Here is a 23,175-nt window from a genome sequence, read left to right as displayed (position 1 = left end):
CCTCGGCAGCCGGAGGGGAAGGACTTCCTTTTGCTCTGCGGTGTCTCCCAAGGAAATCGTAACAAGCTTTGAGCTCTGAAATCAGAGAAGCAAGCAAGCAAACAACAACAACAAAAACCAACAACAAAACCCAGCATATTTTACTATAAAAATCCAAACTGGAGATTATTTTCACACCACCCTTAAAGTGTCTCGGCAGGCTTGACTTCGCAGTGCGGCTGTGGCAGGCTCAGCGGCCGGGACTAAGCGGTTCACTACAGTGGGAAGCCCCTCCTGCCATCAGAGCTCCCGACAGGAGGCTGCCGGCCTGGGTCCTGGGCTCGGTCAGCAGTGGCAGGATCCTGCCTGGGCTGTATCCTGTCTGCAACCCCGTGTGTCTCAGGTTTTAAGTGGACGACCCTCTAGAACACAGCCTCTCGCATAAGCTCATGGGCAAGAGAGGCCCAGGTACAGTTTGTCTTCTGAAATTAAAAAGAAAAAGTACCTACCAGATCCTAGAGCTCAAGAAGGACCTCCCTAGAGGTATTGCTTCAATCCCAGTGGCCTCTGGCACATCCTACCCTCCATGATCGGCATCTAGGCCTCTTGGCATCTTCCCGCCACCTCCTGAAGCTCCGAGTCGGCCTTGCTCATTAACTCAGGAGGGTGATGTGTTCACAGCACCCAGCACAATTACTGGTTACCCTCCACAACAGTCATTTCCCCTTTCACAGGGAGAAAACCAAGGCACAGCGGGGTTAGGCGATTTGCCCGCAGGCACAGGGCATGGAGTCGTGCAGCCAGGACCCCCACCCAGGCAGACCCCCAGGGCCTGTGCTCTGACCAGCAGGCTTCCTGGCCTGCTGCAGGCACCATGCTCCTCACAGACTCAGGAGCCAGCCAGCGAGTGACAGAACAGGTGCCCCCTGGTGCCATTGGTGCCTGGAGAACTAAAGCAAGGGTGCACGAGATGCCACGTGGGGGTGGAGGCTGCCTCAGATGTGGGGACATGGGCACAGTCAGCGGTGGCATGGCATTGACAAATGGTCTGATGGAAGTGGGGGTAGCCGCCCCTGCATCTTCAGGCATGGAGAACGGGTAGGACAGGGAGGGGAAGTGTGGTGTCTGGGCTCTGCCACATTTGCCACTGAGGCCATGTGTGCAGGGGACTGTTGTGGAAAAAGGGAAATGGAGAGAATAACCATGGCCTCATCCCGTTCCCACCTCCCAGAAGCAGCTCACTAAATGTCGACGTGGTTGCCTCCCAGACTTTTCTGCAGCTCTGGGAGGCTGGACACTTTGTCTGTGACAAGTGCCGCCTGCTGGGAGAAGGGCCAGGCAGCCCTTGGGCCCCATACCCACCAAGTCGGCGTTCTTGGGGTTCCCAGACCCCATCTTCTCAGCTTTGAAAAAAGGAGCTGGAACTGGAAAGGGGGGCATCTCACCCTTTCTCTCTTTCCATTAATTTGTTTTAAGTGGCTTAGGTTTTCTTTCAAACAAAACTGCCTTCAGCCCTTGGGAAATGTGGTGCTTGGCTGTTCCATGAGGTTTTTCCAGAGACCTGAGATGTATGTCAGTGGAGATCAGCTCTGCTTTTTTCAGGAGCTCGGGGAGCGGTTGGCGTGATGAGTCCACCACATCTGTGGTCCTCGTGTGGAGGTGGTGACAGGTGTGGAGGTGGTGACAGGTGTGGCCCCTTGCTCCTGAGGTGAGCAGGGAAAGGCTGCACGAGCTGGCAGCTGCCCCAGAAGGGCCCTCGGCTGGAATACGGTACTGGGCCTGCTGCTTCCAGCCTGTGCTCAGGGGCGCCGGCACCAGCCTGGCTCGGGCCCAGGCCGCTCCACTGGGCTGTCCAGTGCCCTCCAGTGTCCTGGTGGAGTGGCCAGGGAACGCAGGGTGGCACCGGCCTCCTGGCTGCAGTGAGGGGAAGCTGCCGGGTAGGTCCAGGCCTGGTGTTCAGGAAGCCCCCTCCTTAGTTCTCCTTCCTTTGGCTTGTCATGGAGAGAACATGGCCCAGAGGAAGGAATGTGCTCGTCCTCTGGATGCAAGGACAGAGGGAACAAAGTTTCTGCTTTCAGGTTTCTCAGGGTCAGCAGGTGGGGGCAGTGGGTGTTGACCACATCTGTCATGGATGGTCTGGGGGGCTCAGAGCCCTGACAGGCAAGTATTAGGTCAAAGGGCGGGACCAGGCTGCTGCCCCAAGCGGCCGGACAATGAGTCCTTGGCTGGCCAGCCGGCCAGCTTCACCCATCACTGTGCCAGATCTGTCTTCATCCCAAGAACCCTGCACTGGGCCATCTTTCCTGCTCTGTGGTGTTGGTAATGACCCACAGAAGGGCTGCGTGCTGGGTGTCCCGCCCCTGGGCTTGTGCCCCGCCCCCAATTTCCCAAACCATGCAGCCGCCCTGGGCCTGGCTTCAGGACAAGATTGTTGCTTAACAAACACGTGTGCAGGTTTCCTCTCAACACTTTTTATCTTTCACACTGTGGATCTCAACTAAATTCCTTGAAGGGTGGATCTTGGTTGGTGTTTGGTAAAAGTAGTTCGGGTTTTGTCTCTGCTCCTTTAAGACCCCGTTGCCAGACACCAGAGCGAGGGAGGGGTGCGCGGCCTCGGCCTCCTCCCTTTGATCTCAGGAGCCTCTGCCAACAAAAACAGAGCTGGGCTGAGGTTATTACGTCGTCTGTGCAGGGTGTGTTTCCACATGACGCTACAGAGGTGCTTTCTGAAGGAGAAAACACGCTCATTCCTTTCTCCGAGTAGCTCATCCCGGGGGCCGGTGCTGTGATCAGAAAGTGGCGCTTCCACATTGCCAGGCTGTGCGGCTCCTGCGGGCGCTGACATGCGCGGTGGTAACCCATGGTGCCCTCCGAGTTAAAGGTTTTAAATGTATATTGTTCCTTTCCAGCTTTGTTAATAACCTTCCTTCGAAGTAGGAAGCAGGAGGGTTTACTGCTAATGAAAGAAAACGCAAGTCCGAGGGTTCCGGCGGAGGAACCCCGACGGGGGCAGATGGATTCTGCGGCCGAAACCCAGTGGCAGGGAGCTCGTCTCGGGCGAGGGGGCGACGGGGTCAGGAGTTTCAGGCGGGGGTCTTGTTTTCGGTGTCTTGTGACCTGTAGCCAGTGCGCGCAGGACAGCGGCTGCGTTTGGAAGATCAATCACCTTTGACTTTCCCTTTTCTGTGAAACTCGGAATTATTCGCTCTGAAGACAAAAACAGTAGCAGCACAACTGGGGGTAGAAAATGAGGTCTGCTGAGTAGCTGCAAGGTGACTCTGTAACATTTAGTGTTGAACTGAAAGCAAAATGCCAGATGCTGAGCATGGAAATCCCTGAGGTTTGGGGCATATTTTATGGTCACTTCTCAATTATCAAGGATAAAAATGTAGATGTGTGTGTATGTACATATTGTATATATATAGTGTGTACTATACATGTGTGCACATATGTATTCACAGACTAGATAAACACACGTGTGTATGTTCACATACATTTAGTATCTGTGTTGAAACTTGTTATCCCCTACCTGGGGAAGTCTGTTCACCCTCAGCCACACCTGATTCAAGCAGAGACTGGGAGAATGTGGGTTCTGGTCCTAGTGACAAGCCTGGGGTTTGGGGTCAGGGCTCTTACAGCGTCTCTTCCCAATCATGTCAGTTAATGTAGGTAACATGAGTTGCCAGGTCCCTCTCCCCAAGTGTGAGAGAAAGAGATTCCTGGCCACCACGTTGTTACACCCAGCTCCTCACTGGCCCTCTCCTGATGACGATGTTGTCCCTGCACATATTTACAGGACAGTTACTCCTGCAGCAGGCGGCCTGGGTCCACCCCTGGTAAAATATTCATAACAACACACTGTGGGCTGGCCACTAGGCTGGAGCACTGGTAGTATATGTCCTCAGTGGACACTCCTGTCCCCATTGTGTCATCAGTGCGTGCTCCTGTCCCCATGGTACATGTTTTCAGTCATTCTTACCACAGGCTTGGCAGTCATTCTCCAGCAAGGTCCAAGTGTCAGGCCCTTGGGAACTGTCCCAGGGTCAGGGTGTTTTTTGGGGTGGGTGAGTGCCAACGAATAAATCTCCACACACAGGGTAAGCAGGGTGCGCAATGCATTTTATGTCTTATTAAAATGAGCAAAATTGTGAAAAGCTGGGACAGGGATAAGAAGACAGAGACCTCGTTCAGAACAGAAGTTACCGCTGTCTTGTAAGGAGACTCGTGTTTATTTTAGGAGACCCTTTGATCCCAAATGACTGAGTTTTACGTGTATATTCCAAATTTGGTTATTACAAAGTCCGATTAAGTAGCCCTAACCCAGAAGTACTGATGGGCGAAATCTAGAAACGCCCCTCTTGGGTCTTGAAGCCCTGTTTTAATTTTGAAAGGAAGAAATTAAAACCATCTGCAGCTCGTGGGAAGTCTGTTTGCACGGCCCCCTGCCCGTGAATGCTTGGTTTCATCGTCCCGAATCTTTCGCTTTAAAATCAGAAGTTCAGAATAACAGTTACAGTGGCCCCTTGAATGGGACCCTCCGTGGGCCTCAGCCGCACATGTGTCAGAATTATTAAGCCCATAAAACTACATTGTCACATCTGAAACTGTTTAGCCGTTGAAACCGAGACTTCCACTTCAAAGCCGCCATGGTGTTTCCAGACAGACGCTGGCGGATCACCTTGAAGTCGAATTCCATCCGCTGGCGACCAGAAAGCGGCCTCCACCCCCTCACAGCGTTTCTTACCAACTCTGCAAGTAGCCTGGCTCCCTCAGACGATCGGGGCAGATGTGCTCCCGCACAGCCTTCAGTCTGATGGTGTCTGAAAACCCGCCTTGAATTCCTGGCCCTGACGATGAGGTTCTTTATTTAAACAGCCTTGGAAGCAGCTGCTCCCCCTCCACGCCCATGTTTCTTTGCTGGAGCACCTAGTGACTGGTCTCTCCCACCTGAGGCTCCCACTAAGCACAGAGAACAGGCCTCCAGTCCCCCCTCTCCACCTGCAGCCCCCTCCCCCACGTCTCCCACTTCTCCCCATCCACCCTCGCCTGCCCCCTGATGGTTGCCAGGGTGCCCACCCTACCAGCTATGCCATGGGCCTCCTCGTTCTCCTCTCCGAAACCTTAACCCTTCCGGCCCTGACACTTCTCACCGTCTCTGAGGTGTCCTCGAGCCCCAGGTTTGCCCTTTGCCTTTTCCTGCATGGTCCAGTTCTGTATGGTGCATGATGACCCCAAACCTACCCCATCTCTCCGCATCCATCCCATAGTGCATACTGGCCCGGATGTCACATTGTCCTCCACCCTCACCCACCCGAAGTGCCTCTCAAACTTCCCTGAATGGGCTTTGGCCACCTATAGCACAAACTCGATGGATACCTCCCCTGGGGTACCCCGGCCATACCACATCTCCCTCCTCAACCCCTCGGCCTCTTCTCTGAGCCCCACAAATGGGCCCATAACTCCACGGTCCATTCTAACTGGGCAGATGGCTCCTGGCCCCCAGCTTCATCTTGGTCACCCAGCCCTGGGGTGCCACCGTTGGCAGGATTAACCCTATGCTCAGCCACCTGCAAAGAGGAGCAAGGTTGCCCTGGTAGCTCCTGACCTGGCAGCCTGTTGCTTCTGGAGAGTTCTATGGCCGGCTAGGCAGCACTAACTACAGAAGCTGGAGTTGACATGGTGACAATGGCCCCTTTTTCCCAGCTGTCCCCAAGGCCCTGCCCTCTCCACGTGATATGTTAGAGCTACCTGCTTCACCTGCCCAGGGCATTACCTGTCAAGGGCAGGGAAGTAAAGTGAGGCTATTTTATTTCCCTGCTGACCAGAAACCCGCCAGGCCACTCTGTCACCTTGTCCTGTTCTTGTCCCTGCCCACAGCCCCCTGCCCACAGCCACAGGAGGTGGAGCTGGGGAGCAGGGGGTGCTGCTCCACGGCACTCTGAATCCAGGAGCACTGTTTGCTGGGGGTGACTGAATGTACCCAGAAGAGATGCATCTTGTTTCTGACTTCATGGGTGAACAGCACCTTCCAGATAACCTCTGTGACTGAATGTAGGCCCTGCAGGCCCCACAGTCCCAACATTCACCCAGCATTTAAGGCCCTCCTCTCCTGGACCCACCGGGTCACTGAGGCAGCATCCAGTGACTGTTCCCTTAAGAGCAGTTAGTTCTGGGAAAATGTCGTCAACACACCTGCTTAGTTCTCCCCATCCCTGTCACCCCTAAAGAAGCCCCTCCCTGCTCCCATTTTGCTCTCTGTCTCCCCCTCCCCCACTGCCACCTCTTTCTCACCTGCTTGGACTCTCATCTACCCAGAGCCCCCTGGTGTACCCACACTACACCTGGGAGGAGGAAACACAGGGCTTGGGGACCCCCCCCCCCAGCACTCAGAGGAGCAGCCCTGACCTCATATTCAGGAGGGCAGCACTTCCAGGAGCCCAGAGGTGGTGGGGCTTTAGGTCGTGGGCCATCAGGGGCTGTGAGCTCCACTGAGTGGGTCCCTGAATCTGTTTTAATGGAAAAGAGGGGGCCTTTCCAAGAGCAGCGGCGGAATCAGAGCAGCTCCTGCATCGTGGTAGATGGGGTACACCCAGGTGCCAGGTGGTCACTCCCCTGATGGTCACACTGGATTCTCATCACAAATCTCCCAAACCCTTTCACAGAAAGGGGACTTGCTCCTGGGACTCAGTACACAGTGCTTGTTTTCTGCACAGAGTAAATATTTGCCCTGGGGCACACATTCTCAGGAACGCAAGCCCCAGAGGCCTCTTGGAGTCTGAAAGAATCCACTTGGAAAAGCAAATGAGTTTCCGGCAGTGTGTTCATCACAGTTCTGGCTTGAAGCAGGAACTGCCTCTCCTCTGCCCTCGGCCTCCTTTTGGCCTATTTAGGTAAGAGGAGGAACTGCAGTCAGCAGGCCTGGGTGTCAGAGCCAATGGTGTTACCCTATTTGTCCTCAGCACAGGTCTCCCTGCTGGGGTGAAGGTCCCACAGTGCAGTGTGTGGATGCTCCTGGCACAGGTGGGCACCTGGAGAACCCCAGATCCCTCCTCAGAACCCCTTCCTCGGTTTCACCAAAAGGAAATTGAGGCCCAAGTGATTAGGCGGCTGATTCAGGATTGTCGGCCAGTTGTAGCAGAATGGACACCAGGCCCAGCTTCAGACAGTGGGAGCTGAACACTGCCCCAAAGATCCCTGTCCTCCCTGGGGCCTGTGGCTGTGACCTGATGTGGAAGGGGGGTCTCGCCTTGGTGGGGCCCTAGCTGCCTGCACATGTATCATTGTAAGAGGGAGGCGTGGGAGTCTGGCGCAGAGGAGACAGGGAGAGGCGTGTGATGACAGAGCAGAAGTTGGAGAGAGGTGGCCACAAACCCAGGAACACCTGGGGCCACCAGGAGCTGGAAGAGACAGGAAGGACCCTCTGGAGGGAGTGCAGCCTTGTGACACCTGGATTTCTGACTTCAGGCCCCAGAACTGTGAGAGCATAAATTTTTATTGCTTAAGCCCCCAGGTTGTGGCCATGTGTTATGGCTTCCCCGGGACATGATCACGTTGTCCCCCAGGTCCTGTTATCCTCGACAGACACTGTTTATTGAGGCCCAAATCCCCAAGAGCTCTGCACTAGCCTCCTTTAAAGAACCGTGGTCTGAGCTAACACGGCTCTTTCAAGGAAAACACAAGCAGGTTTTATCTGTCCTTCCTGGGACAGAACAACTGCTGGTTGGAAATGAATCAGGTCTTATAAGGTCCTTTTCATGGTCCTGCCTTCCTCAGTTGCCCTGGGAAGAAGACGTAACTCTGCTGCACTGGTGTCCTCGAAGACCTTTCCCAGAGGCAGGGATGGAAAGCCTTTTTTTATGCACGAGCGTTGTGGGTGAGGGGATCCAAGGAAAACAGAGGCCCCTGAAAACTGGGAATGTGTTTGCTAAGATCCCAGATGCTCCAGGTTTTGAAGGAATATGTGAGCACTGAAATCTGAGAAGCAGAGACACTCAGGATGTGGTTGTGGGCATCACAAAAGGTTTCTCATTTTCTCACCTTCGCTGCCTTAACTAGGAGCCTGTCTCCTGTCTCTCCCTCAGCCAGGTGTATGAGATCTCCAGACTAGGCACCTGCGGTGGACAGCCCATGTCACCACAGTTCTGGTGGATGGGGGTGAGGACTCTGGCATGGCTGCTGGCTCTACCTAGTGCTGTGCCATAGGAAGGTGTGGTTGGACCTTCTGGCCTTTCAAGGGAGGCCTAGAACCGAGATTTTGGGTGAATCTCCCAGCACCCTGCACCCATGGACATCTGTGGGAAACATCTCACGGTCTCACCTGAGCAGGTGGGCAGTCCTGGCCTTTCACTAGGACCCATCCAGGACAGGGCTGCTGCTGGGGAGGACAAGAAGCTGAGTCTTACGCTGTGGCTTGTGGAGTAGACTGCCTGAGCTCAGAACAGAGTTGGGCAGGAGATGTGGCGGTACCTTGGGACAGCTGGGTGGTCTCTCCTGAGAGCCCCTGCAGGGTGAGAGGGGTAGGGATCAGGCCTTGGGGACCCTGCAGCAAAGGTCACAGCCACCTAACATTGATATGCAAAATAAGGACCTGGGTGCTCATAAAGCACTGTGTGTGGGGCTGAGATCCTGTCCCCAGTAGTCAGCAGATGCTGGACAATGCACCAGGGCGCTGGAGGGGGGAGGGGGGAGCAGCAAGTGAGGAGAGTGTGCCTGAGGGGATCAGCAGAAGGTCTGCAATGCTGGGTGGGTGGAGCCTCCAAGGAGCCCCAGGGATGGGAGGGGATGGCAGGAACAGGGCTCTGTCAGCCAGGAGAGTAAGGACAGTGCTGAGGACCCTCTACGGAAACCTGGCCAGGCAGAAGATGGGGCCAGATGGGGGTAAAAGACAGAATTGGGGACTTTTGTAGGCATGAGGCTGGGACTCCTGTGGGGGTGGCAAAGGGAGTGAGAGCAGAAACTGATGCTTCAGGATTGGGGTCTCCTCCATAGGGTGCTCAGATCAGGGAAGGTGGGTGAGGGGCATCCCAGGAGGGGGCAGGGCTCTGTGGGAGGTCGACACTTGCTGGACTTTAGGAGATGGGGTGTCTGCTTGCACCCCCTCTCGCTTGAGGGCCCCAATTATCTGGGATTCAGCTGCCTGGGAGGTCACCCCAGTGGGGAGGGGCTGCACATCTGGCCAGCATCCCCGTGGTAGGTTTATCTGTTGCAATTAAAGCTTTTGGCCCTTCTGTTTAGCCAAAGCAGCACAGATTAAAGGGCATTTTTATGGAACCAGGATGGATTTGACTGAAACCACTAGTCACAGGGACAAGAATTGTTCCTTTTCTCCCAAATGTTTGTTTCCTGTTATTTGAGCCTCTGCATCTCAGAGGTAGCTGATGATTTAGCTCGTAGATAAACACTGTAGATTCTAGCATGTGGATGAACATTTTTCAAAAGGAACTTCCAGGCACTTTAGGGCACTGTCACAGGCTGGCTGTTGTAGCGTTCCTGTTCCCTGTCCCTGGCTGTGGTATGCACTGCTGACTATTGTATCCATGCTTCGTTACTGTGTCGTTATTGCACAGCTGGGAGCGCCACAGGAGACGACCGCGGGTCTGCTCTCGCCTGCCCTCACTGTCTGTCTGTCCCACAGGAGCCACACCACTGGCTTTTCTGGGTTCTGGCACTTTCCTGGAAGTGGGTCTGGGGGCTCCAGTGGTTTCACGGAGCAACTTTAGCTCTTTCAACAAGAAGTGCTGTGCGCACTCGGTCTCAGATCTTCCTATTCGGAGGAGACACTGTTACCACTTATTTTACTTCTGTGATTATAACGAGAGGATAGTGTGCTCAGATCAAGGTGGAATCATCTAGAATCATGCAGGATTCTAGAGCACTCTGACTGCTAGCCTGGCTGGATACCTGGGGGATGGTTTCTGTTGCTGCTGACCTTAGACCTTTGACACCCTGTTTCTTCCCCACATCCAGGAAGTCTGCGCACTGTCCCTGCTCCCCCCAAATGCCTGGGACCTCAGCTTCATGGCTTTTTTTAATTTTATAGGAAAAAAAATTTAACCAAAAATCTGGTTTTTAGAAGTGATTGGGCTTTAGCTTAATATTCGTCTGGGTAGCGCTCAGCTGCCCACAGGTGAGGAATGTCCTCGGAGGTCTCAAGAACCCTGCGCTGCTTGGTGCCTGAGCACGAAAGGCATCCTTAGGACCCTGGTGAGCCCCAGCACTGTGGCCAAACCAAGTTCTTCAGATGTCAGCAGGCTGTACAAGAAGGAAGGGAAATAGTGTATTTTAATAATTAGGTGTTATTTCTTATGAAAACAAGCTCAAACATATTCTCCAACTGGCATCCTAAAAATGAACTTGGAAGTAGCCTCATTCTGAAGGTATGACAGAGGGATCTGGGGATGAGGAGAGAGGAAGACGCTGGGGCAGAAAGCAGGAGTCTTTCTTCTCCCTGCCCATCCAGAGCCCCTCCTGGGCGCAGGTCATGCACCTGCAACTTTGCATCTCCCTCAAGACGCAGTCTCAGCAGCAGTGATTTCTGAACTGCCCTGGGTGCCCTGTGGTGGTGCCCCCGGCCCTGTTGAAGCCCCGGGAAGGCTTCCCTTCCTGTGCATGGTCTGCTGCCTCCTCTGCCCACTCCAGAGCTCGCCCTCTCACGGACTCATTTGTGCATGAGGGGATCTTCCAAGACCCCCAAAGAGGCTGGTGCTCCATCCCTCGGGTCAGCCCTACTGTACTTCCAGGAGGTCCTCGGGAGACCCTGAGGCCTGTCGGGGTTCCATTGTCCACACAGAGCATGTTCAGGCTTGCCCTCACCAAACCCAGAGAGTGAGCGCCCAGAGTTGCGGATCTGCTCAGTTCTGTGCACCCGGTGTTTAGGGCCTTTTATGTTCCTTTTCTTTTTTTTTTCTTTTTTCATCCTCACCCGAGGACATTTTTCCATTTTTTGTTCAGGTAGAGTGGGGGGGAGAGAGAGGAACAGAGAGAGAGAGAAACATCGATGTGAAAGGGACACATCGAGTGGCTGCCACCCGCACAACCGACCAGGGCCGGGGACAAACTGCAACCGAGGTACGTGCCCTTAGCGGGAACCAAACCTGGGTCTCTCTAGACCGCAGGCCGACGCTCTAACCGCTGAGCCAAACCGGCCAGGGCTTATGTTCCTTTTCAATGACTCCTGAGAAAGAATCACTTTGTACATTTGGGTAAAAATGTTTAGGGTTTTGTTTTGTCTGCCATTGAGCCTCTCAAAAAGGATAAGCCAGAGACACTGTGCATATATATATATATATATATATATATATGTTTTTATTGATTATTTATTTTTTTATTTTTTATTGATTTTAGAGAGGAAGGAAGAGGGAGAGAGAAACATTGATGAGAGAGAACATCGACTGGCCGCCTCCTGCATGCCCCCCACTGGGGATTGGGCCCACAACCTGGGCATGTGCCCTGAACGGGAATCGAACCGGCAACCTCTTGGTGCATGGGTCAACGCTCAACCACTGAGCCACACCAGCTGGGCGACACTGTGCCTTTTTAAACACATTGTGTGCTCTTTATCAGAGGAAGGCGGGTGTCTTTTTTCATACAGCCAATAGACATGGGCTGCCCCTGAGGTCACTCAGAGGTACCTGGGATGGGGGCCTGAAAGCATGTGACAGCCATAGTGGCCATGTGGCCAGAGCTACAGAGGTGGAACCAGAACCACCTCTTGTTTCTTCCAGTGACTGGGTGCCTTGGGCCATCTCGGACCAATAGAGGCTCCTGTGGTCAGTGGTCAGCGTACAGATGCCACCAGGCCAACCATGGGGTACTGATGCTTTTGTTGAAACATGGAAAGGGGAAGAGGTTGCTCCCATGCCCAAGCATTGCCCTGTCTGTCTCCCCTCAGCTGGGCCTGAGGCACCCTCACCCACTGAGCCCCCTTGGGATGACTGTTTGCAGACTTGACCTCTTAGATAAATTGCTTCTAACTCCCAGTCCATCTGCACAACAACAGGAGAGCTGGTGGTATAAAGCTGTTTGACCCACAACCCTCACACCTTGGAGATGATGTTAGGCCTGGTGCCCTCCCACTACCCGTATCCTGAGGATGGCAGCAAGTCCACCTGGAACCTTCCACCATCCCCTGCCAGGACCCTGACCAGGACTGCTGAGCACCAGGGGTGACCCCGATGGGCCCCCTTTCACATTGGATTCCAGGCCCGTAGCCAAGGGAGAGATGAGGGGCCTCCAGTGACACGTGGCTCCTTCGGGAGGAATGATGAGGCTGTGGGGCTGAAGGGCTGCCCTGCCAAGTAGCCTTGGGGGTTCATGTCCATACACAGACACCTGTCCTTCCATCGTCTGCAGAGCCCTCGACACTCTGCCTGCCCAAGAGCCCCTGCAAAGTGCTGCTGTCCCTGGGGCGGGTGGCCGGTGCAGGCATGTGTCTCTGCCAGGCAGGGTCCTCTGGTTCAGGTGCTTCCCTGACCACCCTGTTCATGTGTCCTTTCCTCGTGTTCTTTACTCTCCTGGGCTCTTCACAAGGACCACGTGAGCTATTGTTCTGTAGAGTTTCTGTTGGAAGTCTCCCATTTTTCCATGGCTGATTTTGGGATTAGCTCTGGAGGCTAAGGGGCTTCTCTGAGCTGGCCCCTCAGCCTCACCTGGCTGCCCTGGGGGAGGCGCCTTCCCCACAGCAGGGAGTCGGCCAGTTGGGCTCTTGGGGCAGTGACGGGGCGGTGCTCTTCCAGTCCTTGTGTCTGCATCTTGTCCTGGAGATGGTTCTGATGGAACCAACGGCACTGTGGAATGTGTGTGTGCTTCACTTTGTAAAATCTGAGGCTTAGTGCGGTGTGCACAGGTTGGTGTCTCCGCAGTGACAACCCAAACGTGGTGTCGTCCATGACTTGCCCCGCTGAGCATGTGTTCCCTGTTCTCTCTGCAGGAACTTCTCAGTGGGGACCCCAAGGAGGGACCTTTCCGGGAGGACCAGTGTCCTCTAGAGGGTAAGCCCTGCTCCCTAAGCCTCACAGACTACCCTGTCCCCCAGGCATATGTCCAAAACTTGCCCTCAGGACACCTGGACAAGTGGAGGCCCTGATGATGTAGACCACCCACACTTCATGCTTCTTAACTTCTCCACCAAACCCAGACCCACCCAGGGCAGCTCCCTCCCCGCCTTGGTCTCCGGGAGCCACTGCTGTCTGGCTGGGGCAGAGCCAGAGGACACACCTGCCCATGGCTGACCCAGGAGGGCTGCCCTGCCCCTGCGCAGGTCTCTTGCTGCCTCCTTGCTCTGGAAGGAGGGGCTCTCAGCTCAGGCACATCCGGAAAGGACCACAGGCTCTTCACAGCGCCTCCCCACACCCTGCTGTCCTGAGTCACCTGCTTGGGCTGGATCGAGGGGAAACGGCTCTCCTCACCCCGTTTTCTCCCTCCAGTGGCCCTCCCCCTTGAGAAGGCTGAGGGTCGAGAGGGTACCGGACAGCTCTTCACTGCAGAAGATGTTGAAAGAGCAGCAAGCCGCGAGGGCCCACGAGGCCAGAGCAAGAAGCGCCTGAACATTGACGTAGGTCTTTGCTCCCCCTCACGGTGCGAGAGGGCCCGCGGCGGGGAAGGGCACGCACACAGCAGCCCACAGCAGGGTTTTTCCTGGACAGTTTGCCTGAGGCTCAGCCAGCAGAGGGAGTTATCGCAAAGCTCGCACTGGGAGGGGCGCGTGGCAAGGAAGGTATCGCCACAAACCTGGCTGAAACTGGCAGATGTGGCACCTGACACTGTGGGGGGCTTCCCCAGGTGTGGTGCCAGCACACAGGGATGACACTCCGGCCCTCCATTGTCTTCTGGCCCCCCCAGGGCAGGAGCTGGAGGGAGCAATGGAAGGGGACCTGTTTTCCCGAGAGATGGGGGAGGCTCGGGTCCCACTGCAGGGTGACAACCCCACCTGCCTCTGTCCCCATGTGGCCTGCAGGCGCTCCAATGCGACGTCTCGGTGGAGGAGGACAACCGCCAGGAGTGGACCTTCACGCTCTACGGCTTTGACAACAGTGGGAAGGCCACCAGGGAGGTGATGCATTTTTGTCTTCGGAAGGTGGTCCACAGGGCAGGGGGCTGGCAGGTACCAGATGCCACTGCCTCTGGTCTCTGTGATAGGGAGACAGGCTGTGCCCTCTAGGGTGGGAGGAGAAGCTGACCCTTTCCCAGGCATAGGGGTGGGGATGGTGGACTCAGGCGACCAATGGAGTCTAGGGAGTCTTGTGGCCTCAGGCTGTCAGCACTGTTTCCAGCAGAGCCCTGCAGGGCCTGTTTCTGGATCCCGAGGCCCAGTGGGGCTGCTGGGCAAGGAGGTGAGGATCCCTTGAGTGCCCCCTGCCCTCACCTCCACTGGCCTGTGTGTCCAGGATGGGCAGAGTGCCCCTCGAAAGGAAGCAGACTTGTAGGATGACAGAAATAAGTGTCTTTGGGTTGAAGAGCAAAACTTTCGTAGTTGTCTGACTGCTAAGTCCTTTGAACATAGATTCAGTGTGAAATTTGAAAGGTCCAGGGGACGGGCTTCCAACAACAGGGCTATTACGCGACTGTCTGGGGCTGCGCGGGCTAGATTTGGGGTGAGGACGGCTGCTCAGCACTGTCTGTGTGGGATGCAGAGTGACTCAAACAGGCAGGTAGCCTGGAGGTGGTGGCGTGGGGGGGGGGGGGCAGTTCCCCAGCCCAGTCTGCCTGTGTCAATGACATCGGTGCCATCTTTAGGACATGTCCAGTCTGATGCACACCATCTACGAGGTCGTCGATGCCTCAGTCAACCATTCCTCTGGCAGCAGTAAGACCCTCCGTGTGAAGCTGACCGTCAGCCCTGAGCCCTCCAGCAAAAGGAGGGAGGGTCTCTCTACCAGCCAGGGTGAGGGGTCGGGCCCCCCGCTCACATGCCCTGAGACCCTGCTTTAAATGGCAGCCCACCCCCTCCCTGCAGACACCCTCTTGGCCCCCCACCTTACTGTGCATTCTCCATAGCCCTTCTCCCACGCACCGGGCTATGGGGTTACTGTTAACCGTGTCTACTGTTCAGCACCCCATTCCCCCCGCTCCTCTCCACCGGGACAAAATCTCTGTGGTTTCCTGAACATTGAAAGCAGGGCCTGGCACCTGGCAGGGGCCCAGAAGTGTTTGCTTAGTCAATGAATGAGTGAACAAATGCATGAGTGAATTCACTCTTTCAGACCGGGAACCCACTCGCTGCAGGACAGAGGGTGAGATCTCCGAGGACCCCAGGGTGGCCGACAGGAGGCTCTCTGCTCACATCAGGTGAGGGGCTGGGGTCTGGCTCTGCCCTCCAGGTGTACCCTCCTCAAGTGGGAGCAGACGGCGCTCACCCCTGCTTCCTGCAGCCCTCGGGGACTGCCCCCTCAGGGCAGACGGCCAGGACGAGCACCTGGGTGCGGAGGAGCCCTGGGTACAGCCTCCCGTCGGGGTGACGGTGCTGGCTTGTGGGCCGGCACTCCGGCTGGCGCTGAGCACACCCAGCATCTGTCTGAGAGATGGGTGAGGCTTGAAGGGCAGGTCAGCCTAGAGACCCTCAGTCTGGCACACTCTGGCGCACGGTGGTTCTACTCACTGGCTGTGGTGGTGACAGGGACAGTGGAGGTCTCAGAGCAGTGACCTGCTCTCTGCCTCGGGGCCCAACTGGGTGTCCGAGGTGGACCAGAAGGTGGGAGTTCCTGCAGGTTCCCTAAGGCAATTTGCAGCAGTGACCCTGAGGTCTTGATGAGGTCCTGGGCTGGCTGAGGACCTTGCTGTCCTTTCTGATGCTCCTCTCTGGGAAGTGGGTGCTGGTCGGAGCCCACTGCCCAAGACCATCTGCTCCAGTGCCCTCTTCATCTCCGAGGAATGTCTGCTCTGGCCTTGTGCAAAGGTCAGTCCCCTTCTGCCCTGTGCCCCACACAGGAGGCCCTATGCGGACCCCCACCCCTGCCCCGTGAGGGGGCTGTACTGCGTGGATGAGAACACTGAGCGGAGAAACCACTACCTGGACCTGGCTGGAATAGAGAACTACACGTCTAAATTCGGACCTGGTAGGTACTAGACACCAGTCCTGTGGATAGGAGACCCCCGGGTGTGGATGCCTCCCTTAGGGGCATGAGCCCTCGCCTGAGGGCTCTCGGGTTCCCACAGCAACCGCGCTGCAGCATTGCATCCAGTGTGTGGGGGTGCCAGGTCCAAGGTGTGGCGTCCGGGCCCTGCAGGGGGTCTCATGGTCTGTGTCCCATGCGTGCAGGGTCCCCGCCGGCACAGGCCAAGCAGGAGCACCAGGGCAAGGCCTCGCACCCCCCGAGCAGGTCTCGTTCCCAGGAGTCAGATGCACACACTGTGCACAACCGCAGGTCCCAGGTGCTGGCTGACCAAGTGCTGCTGGCCGGAGAGCCCACTGCCCGGGCCCTGGACCTGCAGCCCCGGCTGAAGGGGCAGGACAAGCAGTTCCTCAAGTCCCCCAAGGGCTCGGGCAGGCCTCCTGGGGTGCCCACTGGGGGCATGCCCATTGGGGGCATGCCTGGTGGGGGCAAGCCCGGGAGGGCCTTCAGCTACCACCCTCCAGCTGCCTTGCCCCAGCCCCCCCAGGATGGCCACCACCTCCCACAGCCCCCACCGCAGCCCCCACCACAACCCTACGGCCACAAGCGGTATCGGCAGAAGGGTAGGGAGGGCCACTCACCACTCAAGGCGGTGCTGGGCCAGCCTGCGGTAATGGAGCATGAGGTGGTGCGGGACCTGCCGCCCATGCTGGTGGGGGAGGGCTACTCAGTGCCCGTGGTCCAGCGCCACGAGCACCACCACCACCACGAACACCACCACCACCACCACTACCACCACCATCACCCGTCCTAGCATGCACGCCCCGGCCCCGCCGCCCCCGGCCCCGACCAGCTCCAGGTCTCGGTGTGGGCAGCGGAGGTGGCGCCAGGTGGACAGTCGTGGAGCAGGCCCTTCGCTGTTCCTCCGCTCTCCTTTCCTCTGTGCTCTTGGCGGATGTCACGTTGAGAGGAACACGTTTGATGCCACTGCTGTTTCCCAGTTATGAAGTGATTCTGTGTAACCCATAAAACCATATGTAAGCATAGAAAAGCACAACTGTATCTTTCATTTACGATTCCAAAGCAAGCCCTTGTGGCGCAGAAGGGACTCTGCTCCGATGACCTCTGCGTTTTTCTCACGGTGCCTCACGCGTCGGGTGCCTTGGACTGAGACGTGCAGGGTGCTGAGGCCTGGCTGCCACCTAGCTGGGAGGAAGAACGTACAGCGTTGCAGCCCTCATGTAATTATTCATTCCGAAGGCCGAAGGGGGTGGTTTTGGGGAGCAGCTTCCTCAGTACGCTGTGTGTGCAGCGGTGAGTTCTGCTTCATCACGCCGAGCACAGGTCATAATGGAAGAAGGGCAGCCACAAGGGAGGCATGAGGTGCTCCTCAGTGATCAAAACATTCGGGAGGCATACGAGCAAAGAGGAGGGCACAGGTGGGGTGGGGCCAGCACCAACATCTTAAGTGGACACAGATGTGGACAGCAAGGCCAAGGGAGGTGGTAGGGTCCACCTAAAACGAGCACAGTCTGCTGAATAGGAGCTGGGATGCTTGTCTTCTGGGCTCACCACCGAGTGCCTGTGCACAGCTTCCGTGATGCCCACTTGTGGAAAGAGGGCGGGAGGTGGGGCCGTGATGGTGTCTGAGGGTCATGAACCTTGGCTGGCAGCGCCCCCTGTGGCAGGACACTGCTGCTCCTTCCCTCCGAGACGAGCAAGTGGACTCGCTGGCAACCTGAGAGTTTGTGCAGGTGATTTTGCATTCACCTTCGTGGAACTGTTTTTAAGAATCACGCAAATTGGATTGACTTGTAATTGAGGGTCCCCCTCCCCCCCAGGAATAATAAAAGTGTGCATTTTCTAATATGTCATTCCCTGTTTTTAAATGAGTTTTTTAAAATAAATATAGTCAGTCCACCTGCACTGGCCTGTGGGGGATCAGGCTGCCCAGGAGTGTGTCAGTCTCTGTTTATACAGACGTTCGTAGAAAGAAAATTAATACACAACTCCAGATTTATGGGTAATGTTTTTCCCCCCACTCTACTGCTCTAAAAAACAAACAAACAAAAATCCAAGCCCCTAATTGGGTTTGTGATAACGGGAGACTTCAGGACACTGTTGGGCCACATGGACCAAGGTTTACATGGAGCCCCTGGGCTCTCCTTGATGAGACCCTGGAGAAGCTGATGAGTCATCTGCCACTGTCTCCTCCCTTTCACCATCACATCCCTGTTCATGGCCATTGTAACGTAAAGCCCTTGGAATTGTTTTTTTTTTTAATTATTATTATTTTATTTCTTTATTTGTTTTTGTTACAGATGTTTCTCCTTTTCCCCCTATTGACACCCCCCCACCCCCAGCTTTGTTGTCCATGTCCATTGGTCACACATACATGCATATAAGTTCTGTGGTTTATCACCCTCCACATCCAAAACCCTCTGAATTTCTGAGTAACTGGTGTCTGTGAGCTGAGGCCACATGTGGAGGGAGAACTGGGGTTCCCAGGATCTTCCAAGGCCAGAGTACTTGAATCTCAGTTTTCCAGGTATTTCAGATCATGAGACCCCAGCTGGTGCCTGCCTGCCCCAGAGCAGAGTGCCCTCTTGTGGGGACACGTCTACACTCCATTCACACACGTGAATCCTGCACAGTGACACCCACAACACTGGCATCGAGGTTTTTACAAAAATGCCTGTTGTCCTGGCCTGGGTCCATTCCTTAGCGTGCTGAGCTGTTGCACCTGGTCCTACACGCGGGGACCTTATTTGTTAATCCCAGCAGACCCCTGCAGCCCTGCACAGCCTGCAGGCAGGTGCTCGCTGACCAGCTGACAGGGAAGTTGGGTGGGCCTGACCACCGCGTCTCGTTTTAAAAACAATGTGTAAGTGCAGTGAAACGCCAGCAAACACACCGGAAGCTGAGTGTGTTGCTGCTTGTGAGTCCGTGCAGCAGAGAAGGATACCATTGTCCAGACGGAAATGACCGCGCCTGGCCCCGCCCGCGGGCCTATCCCACCAGTTCCTGCAGGCAGTAGCGACCTCTGGCGGGCAGGGTCACACACCTCGCCTCCTCATGAGGGTGGGTGCGCTTTGTGACATCCACAATGAAGAGAGAAAGACAGCACCTGGCAGGTGAATAATAGCTCGCGCAGACGTCCCCACATATTAACCGTTCGTTTCTGGACCGACAGCGCCAAGATGGTACTTCAGGGACATTTCACAGATAACGGCGCTGGGATTCAGTGGGCCGGTGTCCGTTTGGCCCCTTTCTCCACAGCAGTCACGCTCTCGGGGGCAGATGTGAGCACTGTCCGGAGACCTTTTGGCCCCCAGATATTTATTCACCTCTCACTCGGGATGAGACCACTGCAGAAGAGCCAAGGGACAGACAGATCAGCCAGAGCTGCCCTCTGGTCTCCTGAGCGCCGGACGAGGTCCTGGTGAACAGGGCTTTGGGGGAAGTTGTAACCGAGAGACCCCAGCAACGCTGGGCTGCAAGGCTCGAAGCCAGGGTGGGCAGGCTGTGCTGGCCTGGCCGGGCCCAGGGGCCTGCGTGTGCAAGTGGGGGCGGGTGGCACTGAGTGGGGCCCAGAGACACAGTGCCCAGGGTCCACGCACCAGGCTGGGCTGCCTCGGGGAAAGCAGCCCCCAGGGTGGAAGGGGCCCCTTCAAAGGGTGACAGACAGACACATACCTGGTTGGGCCAGGTCCTGGCGGCCCATCCAGCATGGAGGATGCCTGCCCACCGGGCCGAACGCAGTGGAAGACTCAGGAGGCACTGTGGGCTGTGGCCGACACACGTCAGTAGTTGTCTCGGCAGTTTGAGTTTGTCTTTCACACCATGTTGGGGCTCTGGTGTCTCTTGCATCTGCACCCCTTTCCAGTGGCAAAGTTGCCATGTTGAGTCTGAGGCCCAGAGGACACTGCTGCGCTGACCACAATGCCCAAACTGGCTCCACCACAGAACCCACTGCGTGGGTGCCCACGAGTGTGTGGCAAGTCAGGATCCTGGGACCCTCCCAAGTCTTCTGAGTTTCTGCCGGCCCCCTGTGGAGCATGGTCCTTCCAATCCCTTGTGACACCCTCACCCCTGCCCTGAAGGCCGGGCCCGTGCTGCAGGTCATGGATGTGAACGTCTTTAGCAGAGACTAAGGATAGCTCAGCACTCTAGGTCACTCCCAGCAGCCCGGTGTCACCACCCCAAGGTCCCCAGGAGGACGTTAATAGCTCCATACACCTGTTCACTGCGCAGCATCCAGTCTTCTCACACATTCAGACTGCAGACTTCACCATACACACTTCAAACATCGTCACCTCAGCAGAAAGCCCCTGCGCACTCCCTCTTCCCCACCCCAGCCCGTTCGCTCACCAACTCACTCTGTCTGGATTCCACTGTTCCGAGTTCATCTAAGTGGAATCACACGCAACCTGTGGCTGGCCACTTTCACGGAGCTCATCCATGTGGTAGCACACTGGACCACCATTCCTTTTAACAGCTGAATTAGGTTCCACTGAATGTTGACATTTTGTTTAGTAACTTATCAACGGATGGGTCTTTGGGCTGTTGCCACGTTTTGGCTGGTGTGCCTACTGCTACTATGAACGTGTGCACATTTCTCTGGGCTATACACCCGGAGCGGGACTGCTGGGTCACACGGCAACTCTGACAATTTTAGGAGCCTTAACAGTTTGTACAGCAACCCCACCTGCACACATTGCCATTTCCGTCCCCTCGATTCACCTCCATCCTGGGGGGTGTGACGTGGTCTCACTGTGAGCCTCTGTTAGAATAGGTGTCCCTCAAACCACAGGTTTTATTTGCTGGGTCTATCCTGTTAGAAATTACAGATTGACTCATTTCAGCAAACTCTTCCAAAAGAAGGGAGGCATGGGGGAATTTTCTGCAATTGTCTAATTTTTATGTTGAATGAGACATATGAGACGCTTCAACATAGATTTTATTCAATTTTATTCTTCTACTAACAAAAATCATACAAAGACAAGGAACCTGTAAAAGGAAAACAAAATCCACTTGAACTTGCTGCAGTTAGTTATACAAAGTGTGGTGAGGCTGCGTGGTGCTCAGAGACCCTGGACAGGCGGACGGGGCACAGACACGTGGACCCTCAGCACAGGTGAGTGAGACGGGTTTCACTTAACCCCATGCTGAACCAGGACGGTCAAAAATCGGGACCCCAACCCCTCACTGGTTGCGGCTATTTGGCACACACTTTGGCCAGTCGCCACTCTGATGGCAATGCTGGCCCTCTAGGCTGCCCGATGGCTCCTCAGAAACATCCGGAAATGCACACTTAGTCTTCGCCCCATCATGAAACTCTTGACCCAGGCCAATTCTCTTGGGAAACCATGGACGCCTGAGAACTAACTCTACGGCCATGGTCCTCTGGGCCTCTTTCAGATACAACCTCTTTGTGGACAATTTAATTAGCACTGAAACATCCAGGTGTTTAAACAAATAAATAAGCCACACAGAAAGTGAGGCACAGATCACTGCAGCATCTACAGTGAATGTGATCATGACCAGAAGCAGAAAGACCACAAGGTAAAGTGCAAAGTCTACGGATCACTAAAAGGTACCGAGTCAGTGCCCTAAACACAGCTGTCACCATGCCCTCCGTGCGGTGCAGGGGCACAGGCTTCAGCCGGACAACTCAGTGCACGTGCCCTCCCCACCCAGGCCTCCCACAGCTGCAGCCCGGCGCCCCTCCCCGGGGCGTGGAGGGTGGGGACGGAGGTCACAGGAGCCAGTGGGTGTCAGATGCCAAACCTGTGGTGTGCTCGCAGTTCTGAAGGTATAAACACTCGGCACTGACCGCTTCCAGGTCTCAGAAAGGAGGTGCCCACAGGGCTGGACCCACCAGTGCTTATAAGATGCTGGCGTTCCCAGCAGCACCCACCTGGGCTCGGAGGGCTCCTCGACTGGGGGTTCTTTCCCTTGGGAGTTTCCTGGAGCACAAACCCAGCTGGACAACCCACCTCAAGTTCCCAAACAACCAGGTTCCCGGATCAGACATCCCGACGAGTCAGGCACCTGAACAAGGCCCCCCGGCTGAGCCCCGGGAGGTGGGCGTGCAGCTGGCTTCTCTGCCTTTGTTACGGAAACACCAACAAGGAAAGCCAAAGGGTCAGGGGGCTGATGAAGAACCTGTGCCCCTGAGCCACAGGCTGACCTTTCACCTTCATGAACGGACCCGAATGGCCAAGGGTCAACTTCAGTCCAAGTATGGCTTCTTGTGAACGTCCTGAACGGGGAAGAACTGAAATGTGGCTGCCGCAGCAGACGGCGGGTGCAGCCAGGACAAGTCCCTCGAGAGTCAGAGGCTTCGGGGCCTGGCCCTCGAGAAAGGAGCTGCTGTGTCCCCGGCGCTCCGAGCCTCCCTCGGGAGCCCACGAGCACCAGGGCATCTCACCCCCCCAGACTCCAGCGAACCTCTTCAGTCATGCGCTGGCTCTCAGACTGGACAGGAGAGCCCGATGGTATTCTAGAAACTTCTGTAGGAAGCCACGCTGGCAGGTCAGGCCATGGTCTGTGCCCGCGGCGCTGTCCCTGTGCCACCCAGCACGCTTCCAGAGTGGCCGAGCGTTAGGAGTAGATGGTGATCACCTCCCGGCCACTGCCTCTGACCAGGAGCACCCTGTTTAGGCCCTCAGTCAGGACCTCGAGGAACTCCATATCTGGTGGACGAGTTAAGGCCACAGCTGATCCCATAGGACACGTAGCCTAATGCGTGAAGAGTGACCTGTGTCCTTAAGAATGAGTTTGAGGAGCAGGGTGAAGGCTGAATCAGGAAAACCCAGACCCCAGGTCCCTGGGGTGGGGTGGGAAAGCGGGCAGGGCGGGGGAGGGGTCCCAGGAACACAGCCGGAGGCGCTGACCCCACCCAACAGGAGGCTGCCTGACTGGGGACCTAGAGAAGACCCCGGCCCTCATCCCGCGCTCTAGGTGCAGACCCACCAGGAGTGATGCGCCTGACATGTATCCACTGTTCACCAGACCCCAGAGACCAGGACCTCCTGGTCGCCCAGACACACATTCCTCACTTATGGTCAGGGCGAAGCTCAAACCTGAGAAGCAGCTGCAGCCCTCCTCCTGCTCACCTCTCCCCCTTCTCCCCAGGGGAGGG

At 56.0% G+C, this 23,175-nt stretch overlaps 2 protein-coding genes across 3 annotated transcripts in view; one reads left to right on the top strand and one right to left on the bottom strand.

Moving 5' to 3' along the window:
* Nucleotides 1–16,842, top strand: part of NKD2 (NKD inhibitor of WNT signaling pathway 2) — a 29,154-nt gene extending 12,312 nt beyond the window's left edge. Inside the window, exons 4-10 of the mRNA XM_036280403.1 lie at nt 12,908–12,968; nt 13,404–13,531; nt 13,934–14,029; nt 14,713–14,860; nt 15,180–15,264; nt 15,904–16,031; nt 16,235–16,842. Of these exons, the coding sequence (XP_036136296.1) occupies nt 12,908–12,968; nt 13,404–13,531; nt 13,934–14,029; nt 14,713–14,860; nt 15,180–15,264; nt 15,904–16,031; nt 16,235–16,842 (1,254 nt within the window). The remainder of the gene's footprint in view (nt 1–12,907; nt 12,969–13,403; nt 13,532–13,933; nt 14,030–14,712; nt 14,861–15,179; nt 15,265–15,903; nt 16,032–16,234) is intronic.
* A 4,134-nt stretch (nt 16,843–20,976) lies between these two features.
* Nucleotides 20,977–23,175, bottom strand: part of SLC12A7 (solute carrier family 12 member 7) — a 54,375-nt gene continuing 52,176 nt past the window's right edge. For both annotated transcript variants that reach the window (XM_036278916.1, XM_036278917.1), the window contains exon 24: nt 20,977–22,726. In XM_036278916.1, the coding sequence (XP_036134809.1) occupies nt 22,635–22,726 (92 nt within the window). In that variant the 3' untranslated portion in view covers nt 20,977–22,634. The remainder of the gene's footprint in view (nt 22,727–23,175) is intronic.

The sequence above is a fragment of the Molossus molossus genome, unplaced genomic scaffold (assembly GCF_014108415.1).
Source record: "Molossus molossus isolate mMolMol1 unplaced genomic scaffold, mMolMol1.p scaffold_m16_p_3, whole genome shotgun sequence".
NCBI lineage: Eukaryota > Metazoa > Chordata > Mammalia > Chiroptera > Molossidae > Molossus > Molossus molossus.
This window is presented reverse-complemented; position numbering and strand designations above follow the sequence as displayed.